The following is an 18,925-nucleotide window of genomic DNA, read 5'->3' as shown; positions in this document are numbered from 1 at the left end:
ATAGATTTTATTGCATTAATTTTTGAAAAAAAAACGAATTTTAGTTATTTTTCTATAATTATTTTGTAAGTTGGTTCACCAAAATAGGAATCAGGTGCAAGTTGGCTTCCCAAAATGACGATTTTAAAAGTTGGTTCCTTAAAATAGGAATCATGTGCAAGTTGGTTCCCCAAAATAACGATTTTGAAAGTTAGTTCCTTAAAATAGAAATTAGGTAAAAATTGATTTCATTTTGATACAATTTTCCCATTAATTTATCATGCGAGTGAAACAATTGTTTGCATGTTTATTGTCTATTACATATCCTTCCTTCATTGGCCGTAAGTTAAAGGGTTAATCAATCTCAAAACCCTCTTTCAAAATGGGTAGAGACCATGCTTTCTTTTTGGTGTGATTTCTTCTAGAAAAGAGCGCTCGTCTTATTGGTCAGTTCAATATCTCTTTTTCTTTTGTTAATTATAGATGTCCAGGACAACTTATACACACCTTGACTAATTATAGGGGTCCTAGGAAGAACAACCAGAAAAATCCCCCCATGAGATGATCTCTACCCGTTATCTTTTCCCCTTTTTTTTGTTACAAAGAGTCTTTTTCTAGTAAGCATCCAAAAGGAGCATTACAATCTTTGAATTAAGGAATTCCATTTAGATGAAACGTCTTGGAATAGTGGCTTGTTTAGAGTACAAAAACGAGTACGACGATTGGAAAAGATGACCTCAATTTAATGATATGAAATGTTTATATGCCAATTGTTACTTGTTTGCGTGCACTCTTTCACAAGCCAGCCAAGAGTCTATAGAAGCAATTGCTCTACTTTTCGAAATAGAGGTAAGGTCTTCATACATCTCCACCCGACCCTACTTTTAAGTGAGATTTACGAGGTTGGTTTGGTTTGGAAATGCTTATACTAGTTATATATTTTGAAGAATTAGAAAGTAACTTGAAAAAGCATGATGGGTAAACATAGATTATCTAGTTTAACATACTCTTCAAAATGATACAAGATCTTCCTGATGGAGAATTTGGCACACAACTCTATTGGCAACTCATTTTTTTAGCATAAACCCCACTTTTTGTGCTAACCATCATCGTACAGCGGGACTTTGAAGAAAATGTCACTTGCGACATGATCGAAACCATAGTGAGCGAGCAAGCAGCAGGTTTCTTATTGTTCAATCAGACACAGAAAATGAGCCCTTATGGCATACCATTATTCTCTTCTCTTTCTGACCCATATAAGCTGAAAATGGTCTTGTAACCACATGAAGATCCTCTTATTCGGTTTTGAATTGAAACAGGAATGATTCATAGTCTCATTGGCATAATTTAAGTTTCTAACCACCGCGTCAACTATATCTGGATGGTTTCTGCTACAACCTAGATTCTTGTAAATGGTTTTTACAGAAGAGGTGTAGCATGATGGATACCTGTGGTGAACATTACTCTTAACTTCCACCCGTCTGACCACCGCTTCCTTTGGAGGCAGACGACATACCTTGTTCAATACACTGGAAAACCGTAAAGTTCAGGGATCAATCAGAGGGAGAGACGAAAAACATCCTAGTATTAACTTTGATGGGAATGAAGAAACCCAAAACAAGGTAAACAATATCACCAATTCTAGTTGACCTGCATGCCGCTTAACAATTTCAAGATATTGACTTTAGCATTGATTCGACTTTCAATTGCGAAGGAATTAAGCTCTTTTTGTTAAACCATATGAGCATTTAGGGCGCATTTGCTAAGCAGACGGGACCCGACAGGTTGGGAAAGCTGGCATGAGTGAGGTAGGTGCTGAACGAATTGTGGAAGGTCTTTTGGGTTTTAATTTGACATAGGTAGTTTACTAATTTACCAATCTTTTCTCATCTCCCAGATTTTTGTTCCACCTATTTTGGCGACTTGGGTCTGGCAAACATGGGACAACAAGTTTGCGTACTGGTCATATCCAGTCACGTCCTCATACCAAACTCACCCTTACAGATCAATATCGCCAATGCTAAGTGAGCATACAACAGCATTTTATAGGAATAAATCAACCCCACAAAAACAACCTCCTCAAACTAGTTGGGGGTAGGCAAAAGAAAGTATGGGAATGGGAAGATGGACCAGCCAAGACTGAAGTACCTGAAGAAGATGATTGTGCAGCCAATCAAGTGTTTGTGGGAATGTTGTAGCAGATATATTAGCAACTGTCAATCCCTGCTCACAGATTTGACAAATATTAAATCCTCATCAACATCATCCATATCAGCTTGCAATGTAATACTTCAATGCCAGAGAAGAACAAGTGATGCGAGTGTACCTGTGACTTGAATGAGCACAGATAGTCTTGAATGGTTTTCAAGTTGCTAATCAATTTATCTTTTTCCTGAAAAATGCTCAAAAACAAGAAATGTGCGATTTACTGTTTTCCTAAACCGACAACATATAAATAAAACAGAAGAACAAGGTTTAAAAGAATTCCCAAAAAGAACAAGTCAAAGTTGTCTCATCCTCTCTAGAAAAATAAAATAAGTAAATATCCTATTGGATAGAATATGTTGAATTATTGCATCGACTGCCCTAGTGTAGGCATAGCAATTGACTTATTTAACAAGCCCAAGTATAAATATTGTCCCAGATTGAGCTGATGGCTTCGGTATACCAAAGAATTACCACGTAGGGGGATAGAACCAAATAACACAAAGCTAAATGCTTCATGGCAGCTCAATTGCAAGTTTGCAACACTCTTCTGACGAAGCTATTTGTATTAAAAAGTGCCGGCTAACGAATGAGCAAAATAGCAATTCAAAGTGCTACACGACGCTCCATAAGTTTTTTCATACCTGGATTGGATATTTATCACTGAATTTTCGACTAGATATCCACTCCTCTAGTAATGCCTGCAGATAAGAAGAAAAAGGGATTTTGATGAAATTTCTTAAAAAGATATAACTATAGGAATTGTTTAAACACCAAACATCAAAGCAGGAGGAGACCTATATTATCAATGAAGACAAAATACACCACCCCTCCTCTCCCTTCGACACACAAACAAGATAGTGCATCAAATACTTGACAATTCAATTTGTGCTAACATAGAAATGTATTAAGGTAGCATAACATCTTGTTACCTTATGGTCGAATTCTGCCATTTTTAGGACTATCGGAATTATTACTGGTTCAGTTACCCCAGATTTTTCTCTTCTTAGAATAGGATTCCTATCTGCTGCCTCATCTTTCGTTTTGTCACCTGAATGGCCAAAGAAACAGTTAAGAGGGGTTGAAATTTCTGCAGATTGCACATTGTAGTCATTCTAGCTGAAGAAGGTTAACATCAACCGGGATTCCGGGAGTATTTGGTGGCAAAAGTGGCCAAAGCCTATGAAGAACAAAAAAATTAAAGCAGTGGTTAGATAAGAGCTAAGTTTTACTAGCAGCAGTATGGTCAACAAGATGAACAGACTTGAGGCGATCTGAAATTTTATCTGACTCTTCTGCAACATTTGCTTCTGTCTTGGAATTCTCAACACTCTGTGGGATATTCTCATCATGAGGGCGAAGAGCAGAAGCATTATTTTGCATACGTTTTATGTCTTTCTCATCCATTTTTGAAGAATTTGACTGTTCTGCTTTCACTGGCACATTATGTGGTGATTTGTTCTCTTCATCCATTAGGTATATACTAGGATCCACATGCATCCCCTGTGAGGCACACTCAATTGTGTCAACATGTGCTTTTCTTTTGGAAGGCAAAAGATGAATGAATGAATTGCGGATAAGAAATAGACAGTTTCTCCAAAAAGATTCAGGCCAATTACCATAACCACATCGGTCGAAACACATGTGGTGGTAGTGTATTCAGAAAAAATTGCATGAATTTAGTACAGACAATCTAGTATCGAAATTTCATTATTACTTGTCATGTCACACACAATAAAGTCAGTATCGACAGCTCATTAACAACACTTAGAAATCTCAGATCTGGCAGCAATTTGTTTTTTAAATTGCAACATGTCTTCTCTCTGTTGAAGCCTAAAAATTACCACTATCAACTTACATAGTTAGTGTGGCCACTTCTTTCTGTCCCTGTGGTTTGGACCTCAATATGAGCATTTTGGGTAGCTCAATATCATCTATGTGAAACAGAGAAGCGGCAGCTTAAAAACCTCAATTTCACAAAACAATGACCAAAGGCATCGGTTTTAGCAAAACATTTGCAAGCTTATGCTTTGCTCACATGATACAGACAAGAACTGTTATAAAAAATCAGGCGAAGGATCATGTGAGGAGAGTTAAAGTGAGAAGCGTAAGAAGGGATCTGGACCGTTGATCACCTTTAATGTCAAACCCACCCATGAATCGCGCTTGATACGAGGATTGATCCGGTCCATCTAGCTGCATCTCATCCTAATGTGCATCCAAGGGTAGAGATCCCTTCTTACGCTTCTCACCTTAACTCTCCTTCTCACCGGAACCCAACCCTCAGTATATTCAGTTCATAAGTTTACAAGACCAAACATCTTTTCTAAGTCCACTTCAAAAGTTCCAACTGCCTACTCTACAGTATGTCCTGAAGGAAATGCTCTCCATCAAATATTTATGTTACATCAAGAGAATTATTTAAAGTCATGTCCATCACCTAGAATAACAAACAAAATACAACTCAGCATGCAAGTCGGTTTAATGCACCTGGAGGTGTCAAATCTCCTAGCAGGCACGTTGTTGTTTGGTAAGGTGGTATGGTGACAAATCTTAATATGCCATTTCATGAAGGCTGTTATCCCCAATACATAGGGAGATAAAATAGGAATCCAGCCATAATCTAATCCCTGTTGGTGAAAAGAAATAAAAATGCGAAATGGGGAGAGATCTTAGAGACACCTTGTTGAACAACACAGTATCAACTAACAATTTTGATAATAGGTCCAACATGCGATTTTTGTACCTCAATAATGATCGGCTTTCCATCTTTCATTGCTTTCTTCAAATCACCAGCCAAACCTACGACAAAACATGATCAAAGAAAATTCCTCAATATTCTTTCCAACTACAACCTGCTTTAACCAGATGCTGTACATTACCTTTCCGAACAATTCTGCATTCTCTGCAAAATTCAGTAATTAGCTCCTCTGAGGAGTTGAAGTCTCGTGCCCAAATAGGTGAAGATGTCAAAGGTGCACTGAGGTAAGTAAAAGGAGTATAAGCCTTCTGATATGCCTCACTATAATACATTAAGCTTCTCTGCAGTTCATAGTTATTATTTTCTAGGATATCACAGCATAGTGAAGAAAATTAACATCCTACGATTGTATTCTGATTTTTTTGATAGGGAGGGGGGAGACCCCTCCAGATCAAGATAAAACACTAAAACGCTAAAACAGCAACAATGAAGCACTCGGGTAGGAGGAAACCTCAACTACCAGAATCTAAGGCACCCCGAGGGGAAAGAAAGAGGGAGACAAAGAAGAAGAAAGACGAGAAAAGAGGGAAAAGGAGAGAAAGAAGAAAGGGAGAAGAGAAGAGGGAAGAGAAAGAGGGAAAGAGAAGAAGAGAGAGAGGAAGAGGGAGAGAGAGAAAGAGAAAGAAGCCGACCACAAGGGAAGGACCCAGCCAAGCCAAGACCAGGAAGCAACGGGGAACACCACAAGGACAGGAAAAGGGGCCTAAAAAAGGCACACCCTAGACCGCACCAAGAACAACAAGAGAGCAAAGGAGCTCACACAAACAAAGAGACAACACAAACAGCTATGGGAGGTTCCAGGCAAGCCTAGCCCGGACAACATTGGGGGAGGGCTTAAAGGTCAGGCTAAGGAGCCTGGACCGGACATCATCAGTAATTGCCTTACCCACCGCAATATGCGATCTTCTTTTGCTTTTGAAGATGCGATTATTTCTTTCTTGCCATAGGTGGTAGACGGTCCCAACAAGCACTAAGCGACGAATGATAGACCATATGGTCTTTCCTTTTGTGACTTGCTGGAACATACCAATAATATCAGCCCAGTTATCCGGGACACCATTGAGGTTCAGCTTGGCTTTTAAACCATTCCAGAGCAGATTAGGGAACGGGCACTTAAAGAAAAGATGCGAATGCGAATCAGGCCCGTTCTGACAGAACGCACAGGACAGGTCGGAATGGGCCTCCCAGAACCGAAGTTTATCATGCGTCTTGAGACGCTGCTTGAGAGCAACCCACAAAATAAAGGCATGTTTGGGGATGCTTTGGGAGAACAAGACTAAATGATGCCAGGAGACATCAGGCTCATTGGGACGGAGGGAGAGCCACACCTCACGAACAGAGAAAGGAGTGAGACGGCCATCCCTAGTTCTCCAGAGGAGCTTATCAGGGGTGGTCGGGGAAAGGACGGGGAGGGGAGAGGCGCGGATAGAAGGGTTGGAATTGTCCCTCGGGAGAGGATACGTCCAATTGCCCTGGAAAACAATATCTCTAACAGAAGCAGAGAGAGAGATATTAGAGTTGAGAATACTCTGGGAAGAGATATGCCGGTAGAGGGGTCCAGCCGGATGCCAGTTATCATACCAGGCAGACGTGGAAGCGCCATCACCAATCTGGGAGACAATGAAGTCTCTATTATATTTGAAAATACAGAGAATAATATGCTCTAATAACAGATTATACATGGATAGTGGCGAAGTCCATCGATGACGGAATGGAAGATGAACTCATTCAATGTGCATTCTTACTAAAGATCAAATGAATGTATGGATTTCAATAATGCAGATGTCACTTGAAAAGGTGATAGAGTCATAAGTTTGTTCAAGTATTTCCTTTATCTTTTCCCTCCATCTCCAAAGAGTTGTGAGTTTTAACACTCCCTCATGTCTAGAACGATACCCCTCATTGTTGGGGACTTGGAAAGTAATAGTATTTGTGCATCAGAAATGATAAAACCATAATTTGCTCGAAGATAAGAACAAGAGGGATGGATATGTTACATACTCTGTCGACGTCCTTAGCAATTCATAAACCATATCCGTCTGTAACATCAAGAAGAATAATGTCAAGGGAGTCCATGTGAAGCACAACTTGAATTGATTATCTCTTTATGTATGCACACATACAAGGATCTGCTTGTACAGAAGTGTGTACCAATAATATGTACTTACAAAATAGAGAAAAAAGGGACGTCTTTATAGAAACATGTAAACAGATTCACCTGCAAAACATTTGGCAAGTTTAGCCTTTGAGCAAGTTGAGTAGCAATTGTAGACTTCCCAACACACGCTGTGCCACATACAAGAATAACCAATGGTACTCTTTGATGGTGAAATCTACAAAGGAGATAAATAGAATAAGCAAGAGAAATAAATTCAGCATTTATAAAATTTGTTTGTTTTTACCACCTTATATACAGTAGACAGCAAAGTACTTACTCCCATGGAACGAATATGATCAATATTATTGGTTCACATATATGATTTATGTAAACTAAAATATTTATTGAAAAAAGTTTCAACATTTATAGAGTATCGTTAATTTGGTTTCCTCAAATATGGCTGTAAATAGTAATTTAATTCATAAATTCTTACGGATAGAAGATGAGTATGATCAGTATTGATGTCAATATCCCGCCTTATTGAAAGTGAATCTAAAGAACTCATTTCAACTGAACATGAGCATGCTCTCAACCTTACAATTAAATATGGGAGTTTGGACATACCTTGTCATCATCTTGTAACGATTTATATACTCTTGCCCATAGCCCCGCCGTTCCATGAGCTGCAAGCAAGAATCCCAACAACAAAATTTCATGAGTAAGTCTGAGAAAACTCATGGTTAATGTTACTCCTTTTGGCGATGAAAGTAGCAAAACTAAAAGAACACAGACAAATACTTCCAAAGATCATGTTACATGGATAATGTCTAAGACATAAGCTTCACCCAACCAAGCCTTAACTCAAATTAGTTGGGTATGCTGGAAAAAAAAAGTTCGCGGAGACTTCAGATGGAGGTACATATATCTCTTCGAGCATCTAAGTAAACTACACATCCCTTTCTTTGGTAATGGTAAAAGAATAACATACCAAATACAACTTGCACATCTCTAGTAATCACTAACTTGTGATAAATTGACTGTCTTGAGATGTTTTTACATATGACAAATATTAATAGTGTGTGGATTGGATGTATGAAGATGTTATTACTAGATAATCTACAAATTCTTAAAAAATATAAGTTACACCAAATACAGCACCATTTCAATTTGAATATTGAAATGAAAACATGAGGATGTAAGACTATAGGTCTCAAACATTGAAAAAGTAAACATTCATCCAGCCCTGCTGGAATTTGTGAGGAAATTTCATTAACAAATTTGTTCCAGTTGTTGGAAGGAGAAATGTGGTTTTCAGCTAGTTTTGGAAAGAAGGGACCAAGTGGAATAAGTTCGGAAATCCTCGTCACTTAAAAATTACTTGAAGCATGTATAATATAGGCATGGACATAGCTTTTCTCACCTGTTACAGATAGCTAAAACTAAAATAAAGAAATAACAGACTTGGAAACTGTACCCTTGTAAGCAGAACTAAATCACTTCAAAGAGATACGAGTAGTAAAAAGGAGAAATAGTTAAAAATGGACCTCAAAGTAATATACCTTAAATAAATTAGCTTCCAAATCAGACTGAGAGCTGCAAACAAATAACATGATATTTTAGAAACTCATATAAAGGATAGCCGCAAGATGGTAGGAATTGGAAGATGTGATATGATGACATACACATCCAGAAGGCTATTATCTATTAGCAGCTTCTTGAGTTCAAGAGCAATTTTTAGGGCCACATGATTAGGGATCTGAAAACAAAACTTATGATGATTAACTTAATGTCATGTTAGTTGGGAAAAAAAGGATGGAAGCAGGTAATAAAGAAAAGAAAATACGCTTCACATAGAAACAAATCATCATCAAAGAGATGCTTCAAAGTTGAGACGGAAACCAACACTGTAAAGCTTCTGGCAGGTATGAAGAATGTATGACATAAGTAATGTAGGACTACCTAAATAACATGTTAAAGACCCAACTTACTGAGCAAGTACCATATGTGCTTATTTTATTAATGATTCACTTGATTCTAGTTGTTGATGTATCATAACTGAAAAATAGCAAAACACAACATAGTCATCCAAAATAAGCATGCTAAGTTACTTCTTTTATCTTTCCTCAAATAAATAAGCCAAATCCAAATGAGTTCTTGAACTAGTTAAAATGCTCTGCATTTCCTTTCCATATCTAATGGGTCTAATAAAAATTCGACAACATTTCAACCACCTCTTTTCCATGATATAACTCCGCATAGGAATTACTTTCACTCAAGATAGGACACAATTCTCTATATAATATGTAAACATGATTTTGGACATATTACTAGTGATAAAAAGTTAATGATCTCAATAGAGATCATATTAACAGAGAATTGGAATGATTTATGCATGCATCAAAGCAACAAAAGATTTCAACTTTTACATCTACATCAAAGAGTTTGTATATTTTGGAATGAAACTGATATAAGCTGCTGTGGTCACACTTGTAACAAGTCAACCATTTCACTGACTTAAAAACAAGATATACTAAATGTGCCTTCTATTACCTAAGTACATTATCTATCATCATGCATATCCCATGCTTGGTTCCTGTCATTATAATTTTTTTAAGTTCTTCAATAGTGTTTGGGATCAATAATGTTCAATTGTTCATGTTGCAATAACCCTCTTGTTAGATTTCTTGATTTATCGAGGTAAAAGACAACTTAAACAATCAAATAGGACATACATATACAACCTACATGTGTTTGCAATCTTAACATCTTTTAAATGAGCTAAAAATTTCATGTGTTTGTTTGTATGCAGAAAATATAAGACACTTAAAGAAGGGATATCAGGGCCATAAAATAGCACAACCACAAATGCCTGTGGTAACTGCACTCTCCTTTTGTACAGATGATAGCTTCATTTTTCACTTAGACATCTCATGAATTGTAAAATCTGCTCTTGCCTCTTGGACACAAGAACCACCTTTTCATTATTGACAATGTTAGGTAGTTCCTTCTTACTGTTACTAATGGGAGAGCCTCACATATACATTATATAGCATGTCATATGGGCTTGCGGCCTCTACACATTAGGTTACAAGCAACAATGGTCAAATCAATCTCTGTTAAACATGCAAATACTTCCATATCAAAACCAACAATTCTGAACAAATAAATTGAACTTTTTGTCCCAAGTCTAAGATAAAGTAGGTTGAAGGCAAAACCTTAGTAACAGTCAACATTCTGCTAAGCAAAAATCTAGAGAGCACATAGTAGTGATCAGCATTATCACCCAACCATACTTTCACCTGAAATCAATAAACAAAACCCAGAACCAATACAATTCAGTTATTTGTATGTATAACTAAGAAGAAGAATGAAAGCAATGCTCTCTTAAATCCAAAATATACTCCACTTTGAGCATGTAAAGCAGATGCCTGTTCAATTTCCAAATTGATATGGGTTTAAAGTTTCAAGAATAAATGGCCAACCACGCTAAAAGACGACAATAATTTTGGATAAACTTTGTAAGAAAATCTATATCAGCTTCGCATTTTGAGTTACTTCCTTTAAACCGATATTGGGAGTGAATTCTAAGGGTATTCTTTTCATTTACATGAGAGCTTTTACGAATTTTTTCTGTTCTGTAAAATCATGCATTCCGAGTACGGAACAACATTTGCAATAACCAAAATTCCGAGAACTTATTGCAAAATAATATAACAGAAACAAGAAGTAGGAACGAATCTAAAGGATTATATAAACAATAAACCTTAACGAAATCGTATTTGGATGAACCATTACGAGTGCCTGCCGGCAAAGGGAAGTCATTACTAGTTTGTTGCTTCTCCGATTCTTCTTCTTCTGGAAAGAATACTTTGTTGGAAGAAGATGATTTTGCTTCGGTACTTCCGCTAGGGCTTGCTATTAACACAGATTTGTCCTTCTTCATCTTCTGGTTTCTAGCTCTGAATTACAGCAGAGAATCGAATATCGATCATAAATCAGTGATCAAGTAGCGTGATTAGCCTATATTCTTCGACTCTAGAGTAATCGAGCGAGATGATTCTTCTCTAGCACGGTGGAATCAAGCAAATCTTCCCCCTTCCAAATCGAAGCAGGTCTCAAACACAAGATGAGTAATCGAGAGAATGAGCAAAACAGCGATGACTTGTCCAACTTTTAACGACACATTTATAATTTTTTTCCTATGGTAATGACATTTATACGAATAAATAAAACGTATCTAATAAAATAACATATAGACCTCCATTCACAATGCTAATTGATAAATACATATATGTATATATACATATATGTATATATACATATATGTATATATACATATATGTATATATACATATATGTATACATATATATACATATATATATATATAGATAGATAGATCGATCCATTCAAGAAGAACTAAATAGTTTTTGGTAAACGTGAGATCCAATCTCAACCATAAATCAATAGATAAAGTAGAAAATTTATAATTTTGAATTAAAATTTTAATACAAGAACATTTTAGGTATTTTTTCTTTTCTTTCCTCTCTTCTCTCTCCGTCCTCCGGCCACCTTCTTCGTTGTGATACCTAAAAATATTGACTATGTTAAACAAAAGATACATTGTGATACCCAATCATATATAAAATGCATTGTGATATCATGTGTTACATCTCCGATCGACCACACAAACGACCTCAATGTGATACCCAAACACATATATATGATGCGTTGTGATACCATTGTGGTATCACTGGAGGACGGTGACCAGAGATAAGAGAGTTTTAAAATACCAAAAATATTCTTGCATTAAAATTTTAATTCAAAATTACCAAAATTATAAATTTCCAATTTATCTATTGATTTGTAGTTGAGATTGAATCTCACAGTTACCACAAACTAATTAGTTCTCGTTTGATTAGGCCATATATACATATATATATATATATATATATATATAGGTAGAGATTTAAACGAGAACCTCTGTGATTTACGAGAACGAGAGAACAACCCAATAATCTCAAACTTTTTAATTAATAAATTAATTTATATTAAATATAAATAAATTAATAAGGATAGTAATGTAATTAGGTAATTTTTTTAATTTTTATTTAATTTTAATTAATTATAATTATCCTTTTTTTTCCTGGATTGATCACGTTCGTTTTCACTCTCTTCTCTTCCCTTGTGATAATTGTGTGATTGTGTAACCATAACCCATCAAAACCATAATCAATCAAGTGTAACCATAACCTATCAAAACCATGAGTAATCGTTGTGATAAATGTRTGATTGTCTAACTCTAACCGATCGAAACCATGATCAAATTGAGTGCTCAAGTATCACACCAAATTGTTTAGTGGGTTTCGCCCGTAATCGTTGCGATAAATGTGTGATTGTCTAATCCTAACCTATCGCAACCATGAGTAATCGTTGTGATAAATGTGTGATTGTCTAACTCTAACTCATCGAAACCATGATCAAATCGAGTGCGCTGTTATGATAGTGATATCACTTGATTATCGCACCCATATCACACCAAATCGTTTAGTGGATTTCGCTCATAATCGTTGTGATAAATGTATGATTGTCTAATCCTAACCTATCGAAACCATGAGTAATCATTGTGATAAATGTGTGATTGTCTAACCTTAACCGATCGAAACCATGATCAAATCGAGTGTGCTGTTATGATAGTGATATCACATGATTATCACACCAAATCGGTAATCGATTTCCTAAGTTAACCTTAGCCGAGCGAAATCCTTGTGATAATTGTATGATAATCACATGATTATCACACCAAAATCGTGTTTAAATAAGCGATAACCATAATAGCCCATTATGTTATCCAAATTAATTGGTTTAGTGTGATCATGTTTTTAAAATTTTATCACTTTGAATCACAATATACCCTTTTGCCTCTCAATTTTTTTTAATTGTTTTAATTTCATTTTTAATTTAAAAAATCATTTAATTTTTATTGTTATCCCAATATGAGGTTAATAGGTTGTTATCGCATTTTCACAAATCACAAGGGTTATATATTTTGGAAACTGAAAAAGAAAATAACGATTTGGATATAACGTTTATGGTTTTTTGTTTTTTATTATTCCTAAAATTATTGTTAGTAATATATAATATATAAGCAATTTCAGACAGTTTCAAGTATTAGAATAACTTAACATAATATGAGTGTTCTTATATTATGGTTATATAAATACAATATCAACTATTACTAAGAATTCTTATGAATCTAATTATTATGGTTATATAAAAGCATATCAACTATTACTATGAATTCTTATGAATCTAATTATGTAGATAGACCTGAGGGCGACTTACATATAAGGCCACAGAACCACAGCCTACTCGTCGCAATTCATATGTTGTATTATGTTACAAGGTTTTTAATTTTCTTTTGTAACAACAGGAAAAAAAAATCACTTGGATGGTAAAAAGAAGCCAACCCTCTCATAATTATGTTTTAAGAAACTATAGTCTTTACAAATATTTATTTTATTTTATATTATGTGAATTATTTTATGTCCCCATCTGAAAAAAGAATTCAAATCTGCCTTTGAGATAAGACATGCTTAATCATAATCTTTTAGTTATTTCATAACCATCATTTTTTTTCCATTGGTTGGGATTACTCGCACTCTACTCCAAACATCCTCCTTCTGAATTAGTTGGTACCATTACATGACAGCCCAATCCATAAGCATTTGGTGATGTCCCATTAGATTGTTCGATCTAGCAGAATACCCAAAAGTATCACCTGAAAAAAAAAATATATATCAACGAACAGCATATAAAATTTAGACAACAAACATCTAAAATACATGTTTTTAACACGTTTTCGCATGACATATACAACTTGCACAACAGATGATAGTATCTAACGTTATAACCGTCAACACTTTCAATAAAGGAAACCAAACCAAATAAAATAAAACGAATTCAATGAGTTAACTTGAATAGCTTGGGACATTATCAATCAAAAGAGTAAATGCTAGATTGTGATTGGCATCTACGAAAATTTGCACAATGAAGCTATAATTTACTTAACACCATTAGTAAACATGATATATAAATGAAGCATCAGCAGCCACAACATAAAAGAAGGCCAATTCGCGATCATCCAGGCGATTAGTCATAACCCACAAAAAAGGCCAATATCCTCTAAAATCAACTTTTCCTTTTGTCATCCAAAGGAGAACCTTGAATTGGTTCATGTTGAATAACTCCAAATTCGCAGTTTGTTATAATCGGGTTTCAGATAACCTGGGTCAAGGTAAATTTTTACGTGATTATTTGATAAATTATATGATGATATGCGTGAATGTGACAACAATACATGATACATGAAATAAGTGCATACATGTTTGGATAATATGAATATTTTATTGAAATAGTGGTACCTTAGTAATGAAGCAAATATGTTTTTAAAATAATAAAATCCACACCGTCATATCCAATTTTATATTATTAAAATTCTCCACCGCCTAGGTGAGGATATTTAAAGAAAAATTTGGATAAAGTTATCCTTATCATTGTCATTCTTGTAAGAAAAGAACCTGTGTGTGAGATAAAGTGTTCTTCAAGAATTGTTGCTTCAAAAGTACTTGAAGATTATGTGTTAGAGTAAAGATTTTGCTGTGTGTTTATCATCAAGAAATCTGTTTGATAAGGTGAGTGGTTTTGAAACTAATTTCCTCATATATTTGTGTATCAACTGTTGAGTTTTGGTATTGGTTTTGAGGTTAAGATGGTAAGCTGTCTTCAGCAGTTTTTATGATGCTATTGTTTTGGAATATGTTTCTGGATAAATATGAAACAAAGTTGTGTTCTTCAACAGCCTTTGAGAAGTTGCTGTTTGAATCTATTTTTTTGGGACTGTTTTGGAAAGAATTAAAAAGTATCTGGATTTTAAAAACAGTTTGAAAGAGTTTTACAGAAAAACAGAGTTTTAAACTGTTTTGGGAGATCAGGTTGTTCTTGAGAATAGAAGGTTTTGAGTATAAACCTATGTTGAGACCATGATTGGTTTGGGAAATTATGAACAGGTTCACTCTGACATATATGACTGAGGTCTGTCTTTGGATGAACTACTTCATACGAATTAATGGGAGGATATAAGGGTGAAACATCATAAAAAGGGATTATTGGGAGGATATAAGGTTGGTCGTTGTCTGCGTGGCCTAACTCTTATTATGATATCTATTAAAGTTACAACATATTTAAGTTCTCATTTCTTGGTGATTTGAGGATTTAGAGATGTTGTCTTTAGTAGAAATGATGGTAATGATGTTATGGGATTGGAGATAATATGGTTCATGACCTTTGGTTGTGAGTAATATGCTTTGGATAAAAGCATTGATTATGAGGAAACAGAGGAGCTCTGGTTGTACCTTGCAAGGAACCAGAGGGGCTCTGATTGACCCTCATAATAGAACTAGAGGATTCTAGATGTTGATTTAAAAATGATGCAAAATCTTTTATAAATTATTAGTTTGAAAATAAGCTTTATATTTTTGTTATATTTATAGTTTTAAAATGATATTTTAAAAGAGTCTTTATACTTAGAAATTTCTATAAAACAAACCAGAAGGGCTCTGGTTGGTTTTCATAAATACAACCAAAAGCTCTGGTTGAGGAACCAGAGGCTTTGGTCGACTAACCAGAAGCTCTGGTAGAAAGACCAGAGGAGCTCTTGTCATGATTATTGAAAAATATTCTAAGTACGGTTTGGAACCAGAGGCCCGATGGACACTTTGGAACCAGAGGCCGATGGACTGGAAAACCATTATTTTTCTAAATATTAGATTTTGAACAAGAGGCCCGATGGACTTAAACATGATGCGATTCTTTTATTATTCTTCATTATGATTGAGAGATTCTTTCATAAATGTTTTTGGTGATCTCACCCTGCATAGCCTGAAAAAGGGAATCTCACTAGACTTTTGTCTAACCCTCATTTTATGTTTTAAAATATGTGTGCAAGTAATACCAATTATAATATCAATAAGGGAAAAAACATTATATGATTACTTCCCTTATGTGCTTAAATGTTGAAGACCATATCTAGATGTGTTTTGGAGGAGAGCAATGCTAGTTTACAAATGCATGTATTTTGGAATTTTTAAGTTATGCAATTTATATCGTAAACTTGTAGCACATACTCTTGTAATTTTGGACCTATGTGGGAATCTATGTATTCAATGAATGAATTCTATGTAATATGTAATGTGTGGAGATTGGGGTGTCACACAGTTCCAAATGTTGAAACTTGAAACTTCTTGAAGAATTTATCGAGTCAATGAGCAGAATCTTGAACTGCTTCATATTAAAGACATGCAACCTCCCAGTTTCAAACGGTCAGATTTGAATCTATTTGAAGAATTTATCGCCTTGTTTTCCCATACCAGAATCAGAGAGGCTTGTTGACTGAAGAGATGTGTTACCTGGGCACCATTAGAACTCTTTAAGAGCAGAAAATAAGGCGAATAACACAAGAGTAAATTTGTCACCCTTTATGTTTTTACATGATATGACTTTGAGGCTTTCGAGCTCCTTCCATGAAAGCACCACAGCCTCAAGACCTTGTGTTGTTAGCCTTGAGCATCCTTCTAGATAGACAAACTTCAGCCTCCTGCGATCAAACAAACTACAAGTTATATGTGATTCGTTAAGTCTTCAATTTTGTGGGTCCCATCACTTATCTCGTAAAGGGTCCCACATTCACAATCTTTGTTTCTCCTCACAACATAGAAAATAAATGAAAATGTTGAAATGTTAAATGACCAAAAACTGAGTGGGCAAATAAATGTTACGCTTCAGGGCACCTCTCCATAGGTCGTCAGTTTGAATCTTATTGAAGATTTTCCTAGTTGTTATCTCCAAGGCCCCACATAGGATTAGTCGAGATGGGTGCAAGCCGACCTGGACAGCCACAGTTACCCAAAAAACAAAAAGTAGTGAACTTAACCGATCATAAATCTCATTTCAGGTGTCTTACGGAACATTAACCAAAGCTAAGCAATCTTATGGCCTTCCAACACTTAATTGCCTAGAAAGGATTAAGCAGAAGCATTACTTGGTTCATTATAATATATAATATGTTTACTATTATATTGTGTAGCTTACACCTAATTAACTTGTGTATATTACAACTAATTAACTTGATTAGCCTTGATCAAAATATAGCAATAAATAGAGAGAAATGGGGGAACAAACTGACCCTTTTCACCATTTAAATTGGTTAACCTTTGTGTCATAATGCCTTGGCTAATTCTCATGTAAGCAACCAAAGAAATTGAAGCAGATTTTGAAAATTTGGCAACAAAAATATACCTGCAGAGATTTGCATGGAAGAACATGCCATCATTAAATCCCCAACAATTCTTGAAAACAACTTCGTGCACATCTTGACATATATAAAACAACACCCGGACACTTTGCTTAATTCTTAACTGGCATCTCTCCAAATGCAATCTTTCAAGCATTGGGCAAAACCCCAAGTGCTCATCAATATCAGGATCTCGATCAATCCCCTTGCAAGAAACAAACTTCAAAGATTTCAAATTCTCACAATAAGAAAGAGCTGATAACCACCCATAACCTCCCTCGCATCCTCGAAGCTCAAGCTTCACTAACCTCTTACACCCTTGTGCCAAGATGGTTAACCCTCAATCCGGAACCAAATACCTATAGAACCCATCGACAACCCAAATCAGTTTCAGTGTCAGCAAATTTGTAAATGCTGCTATCCCACATAATACATTATCATTACATCTATGCAAAACCAACTCTTCAATTGTAGGGCATTCCTCAACAACACTTAGTAACCCAGTTCACTACAATTCACAACCACAAGTGTTCTCAGTTTGGGGTAGATACTAGCCAAAACTTTCAAACCAAAATCAACCTCATCAATAGGTAATAAAGAATGGTCATCGAATAAAAATTCATTAGGAGCCATGGAAAAAGACCCGAATTCGTGATTGAACAGAAGTCCCAACTTTTTAGTATTACTGTTGGAAACTATAGCTCCATAAAGTAAATCAACATGTATAATGTTAGGGAATCTAAAAAACATACTACCATATATAAGAAAATCCCAATCAAAAACCCTGAGTGACCTTACCAAGCGACCTTGGAGATTCAACCACCATTTTGAGCCTAAATAATTCGAGTTCCTTTGTGATTTTTCTGAAAGTTTCGAGAGGATATGAAGGAGTATCTCATCAGAAAAGATTGAAGTGAGATCATTAGATACAACAATTTGGGGGAAATCACAAGCCATGGTTTTGGTGGTGTTGGTGGATAGTTGTAAAGGAGCAGAATCAACGGTGGCATCGTCCAGAGGTGGTAGCGGACTGGGTAGGCGTTTGTTGGACAAGGAACGTTGGTGTATGGAAGCAAAAACGACATGATGTTTCTTTCTTCAGCCAGAGATTTGACCAATTAACCGGTGAGGGCTTGTTAAGGTTTTGATTCCCCAACGACATTGGAAGTCCTTTTCTTCTCCTTGTAGTACAGGTAGCTCCCATCTCTTCTCTGCTTCACATTCCTCCCAAAATCTATTGAATTCGATGGAATTACTTGGTATTCATCTTCAATCACCTGAAGAAAATAGTAGTGGGTTCTTGGAAATTTCTAGTAATTACTGATATTTCGGTTTCTAGACTGATGACTTTCTCGATTTTGAGGGCAACTACCTTCAAAAATGGGACCCAACGTTTAAATCACATACAATTTCGTCCTTTTTTATTTTATTTTAACATAGTCCATTCATGCATTATGGTACGTTTGTCGTGTGCGGATAAAATTATAGTGATTTTGCTGTTCATCATCACTAACTATCTGATCTTGTACAAAT

General features: G+C 35.6%; 2 protein-coding genes across 3 annotated transcripts; both read right to left on the bottom strand.

Moving 5' to 3' along the window:
- Positions 1-940: 940 nt before the first annotated feature.
- On the bottom strand, positions 941-11,202 carry LOC112524691. 2 transcript variants are annotated; one of them, XM_025134636.1, is made up of 15 exons: positions 10,807-11,202; positions 10,259-10,342; positions 8,726-8,799; positions 8,603-8,636; positions 7,668-7,726; positions 7,164-7,278; positions 6,947-6,984; positions 5,067-5,164; positions 4,931-4,986; positions 3,417-3,687; positions 3,117-3,235; positions 2,829-2,885; positions 2,306-2,371; positions 2,128-2,202; positions 941-1,508 (listed from the first exon to the last, which is right to left on the bottom strand). In XM_025134636.1, the coding sequence occupies exons 1-15, from the start codon at positions 10,984-10,986 to the stop codon at positions 1,446-1,448; spliced, it is 1,389 nt and encodes a 462-aa protein (XP_024990404.1). In that variant the 5' UTR covers positions 10,987-11,202; the 3' UTR covers positions 941-1,445. The 2 variants fall into 2 exon arrangements, with proteins under 2 accessions (XP_024990404.1, XP_024990403.1); XM_025134635.1 differs by lacking the exon at positions 941-1,508 and having other exon boundaries at positions 1,515-2,202.
- Positions 11,203-16,376: 5,174 nt separating this feature from the next.
- Positions 16,377-18,629, bottom strand: LOC112526100 (F-box protein At5g07670-like). Its single transcript, XM_025136488.1, has 3 exons — positions 18,191-18,629; positions 17,398-17,597; positions 16,377-16,696 (listed from the first exon to the last, which is right to left on the bottom strand). Exons 1-3 carry the CDS (start codon positions 18,347-18,349, stop codon positions 16,519-16,521), a joined length of 537 nt encoding a protein of 178 aa, XP_024992256.1. The 5' UTR covers positions 18,350-18,629; the 3' UTR covers positions 16,377-16,518.
- Positions 18,630-18,925: the final 296 nt, after the last annotated feature.

The sequence above is a fragment of the Cynara cardunculus genome (assembly GCF_001531365.2).
Source record: "Cynara cardunculus var. scolymus isolate 2C chromosome LG 13, CcrdV1, whole genome shotgun sequence".
NCBI lineage: Eukaryota > Viridiplantae > Streptophyta > Magnoliopsida > Asterales > Asteraceae > Cynara > Cynara cardunculus.
The sequence above is the reverse complement of the archived record's forward strand: the minus strand, read 5'-3'. Positions and strand labels throughout refer to the sequence as shown.

Coding starts and splice junctions, on each gene's coding strand:
- LOC112524691 (XM_025134635.1), bottom strand. CDS start 10,986: ATGAAGAAGGACAAATCTGTGTTAATAGCAAGCCCTAGCGGAAGTACC. Junction 7,279..7,667: donor CGTTACAAGATGATGACAAG/GTATGTCCAAAC, acceptor TCTCCTTTGTAG/ATTTCACCATCAAAGAGTAC. Junction 3,688..4,930: donor GAAAGCCGATCATTATTGAG/GTACAAAAATCG, acceptor TGTGCCTCACAG/GGGATGCATGTGGATCCTAG.
- LOC112526100 (XM_025136488.1), bottom strand. CDS start 18,349: ATGGCTTGTGATTTCCCCCAAATTGTTGTATCTAATGATCTCACTTCA. Junction 17,598..18,190: donor TGAATCTCCAAGGTCGCTTG/GTAAGGTCACTC, acceptor GTTTCTTGCAAG/GGGATTGATCGAGATCCTGA. Junction 16,697..17,397: donor TTCCATGCAAATCTCTGCAG/GTATATTTTTGT, acceptor GTTTGATCGCAG/GAGGCTGAAGTTTGTCTATC.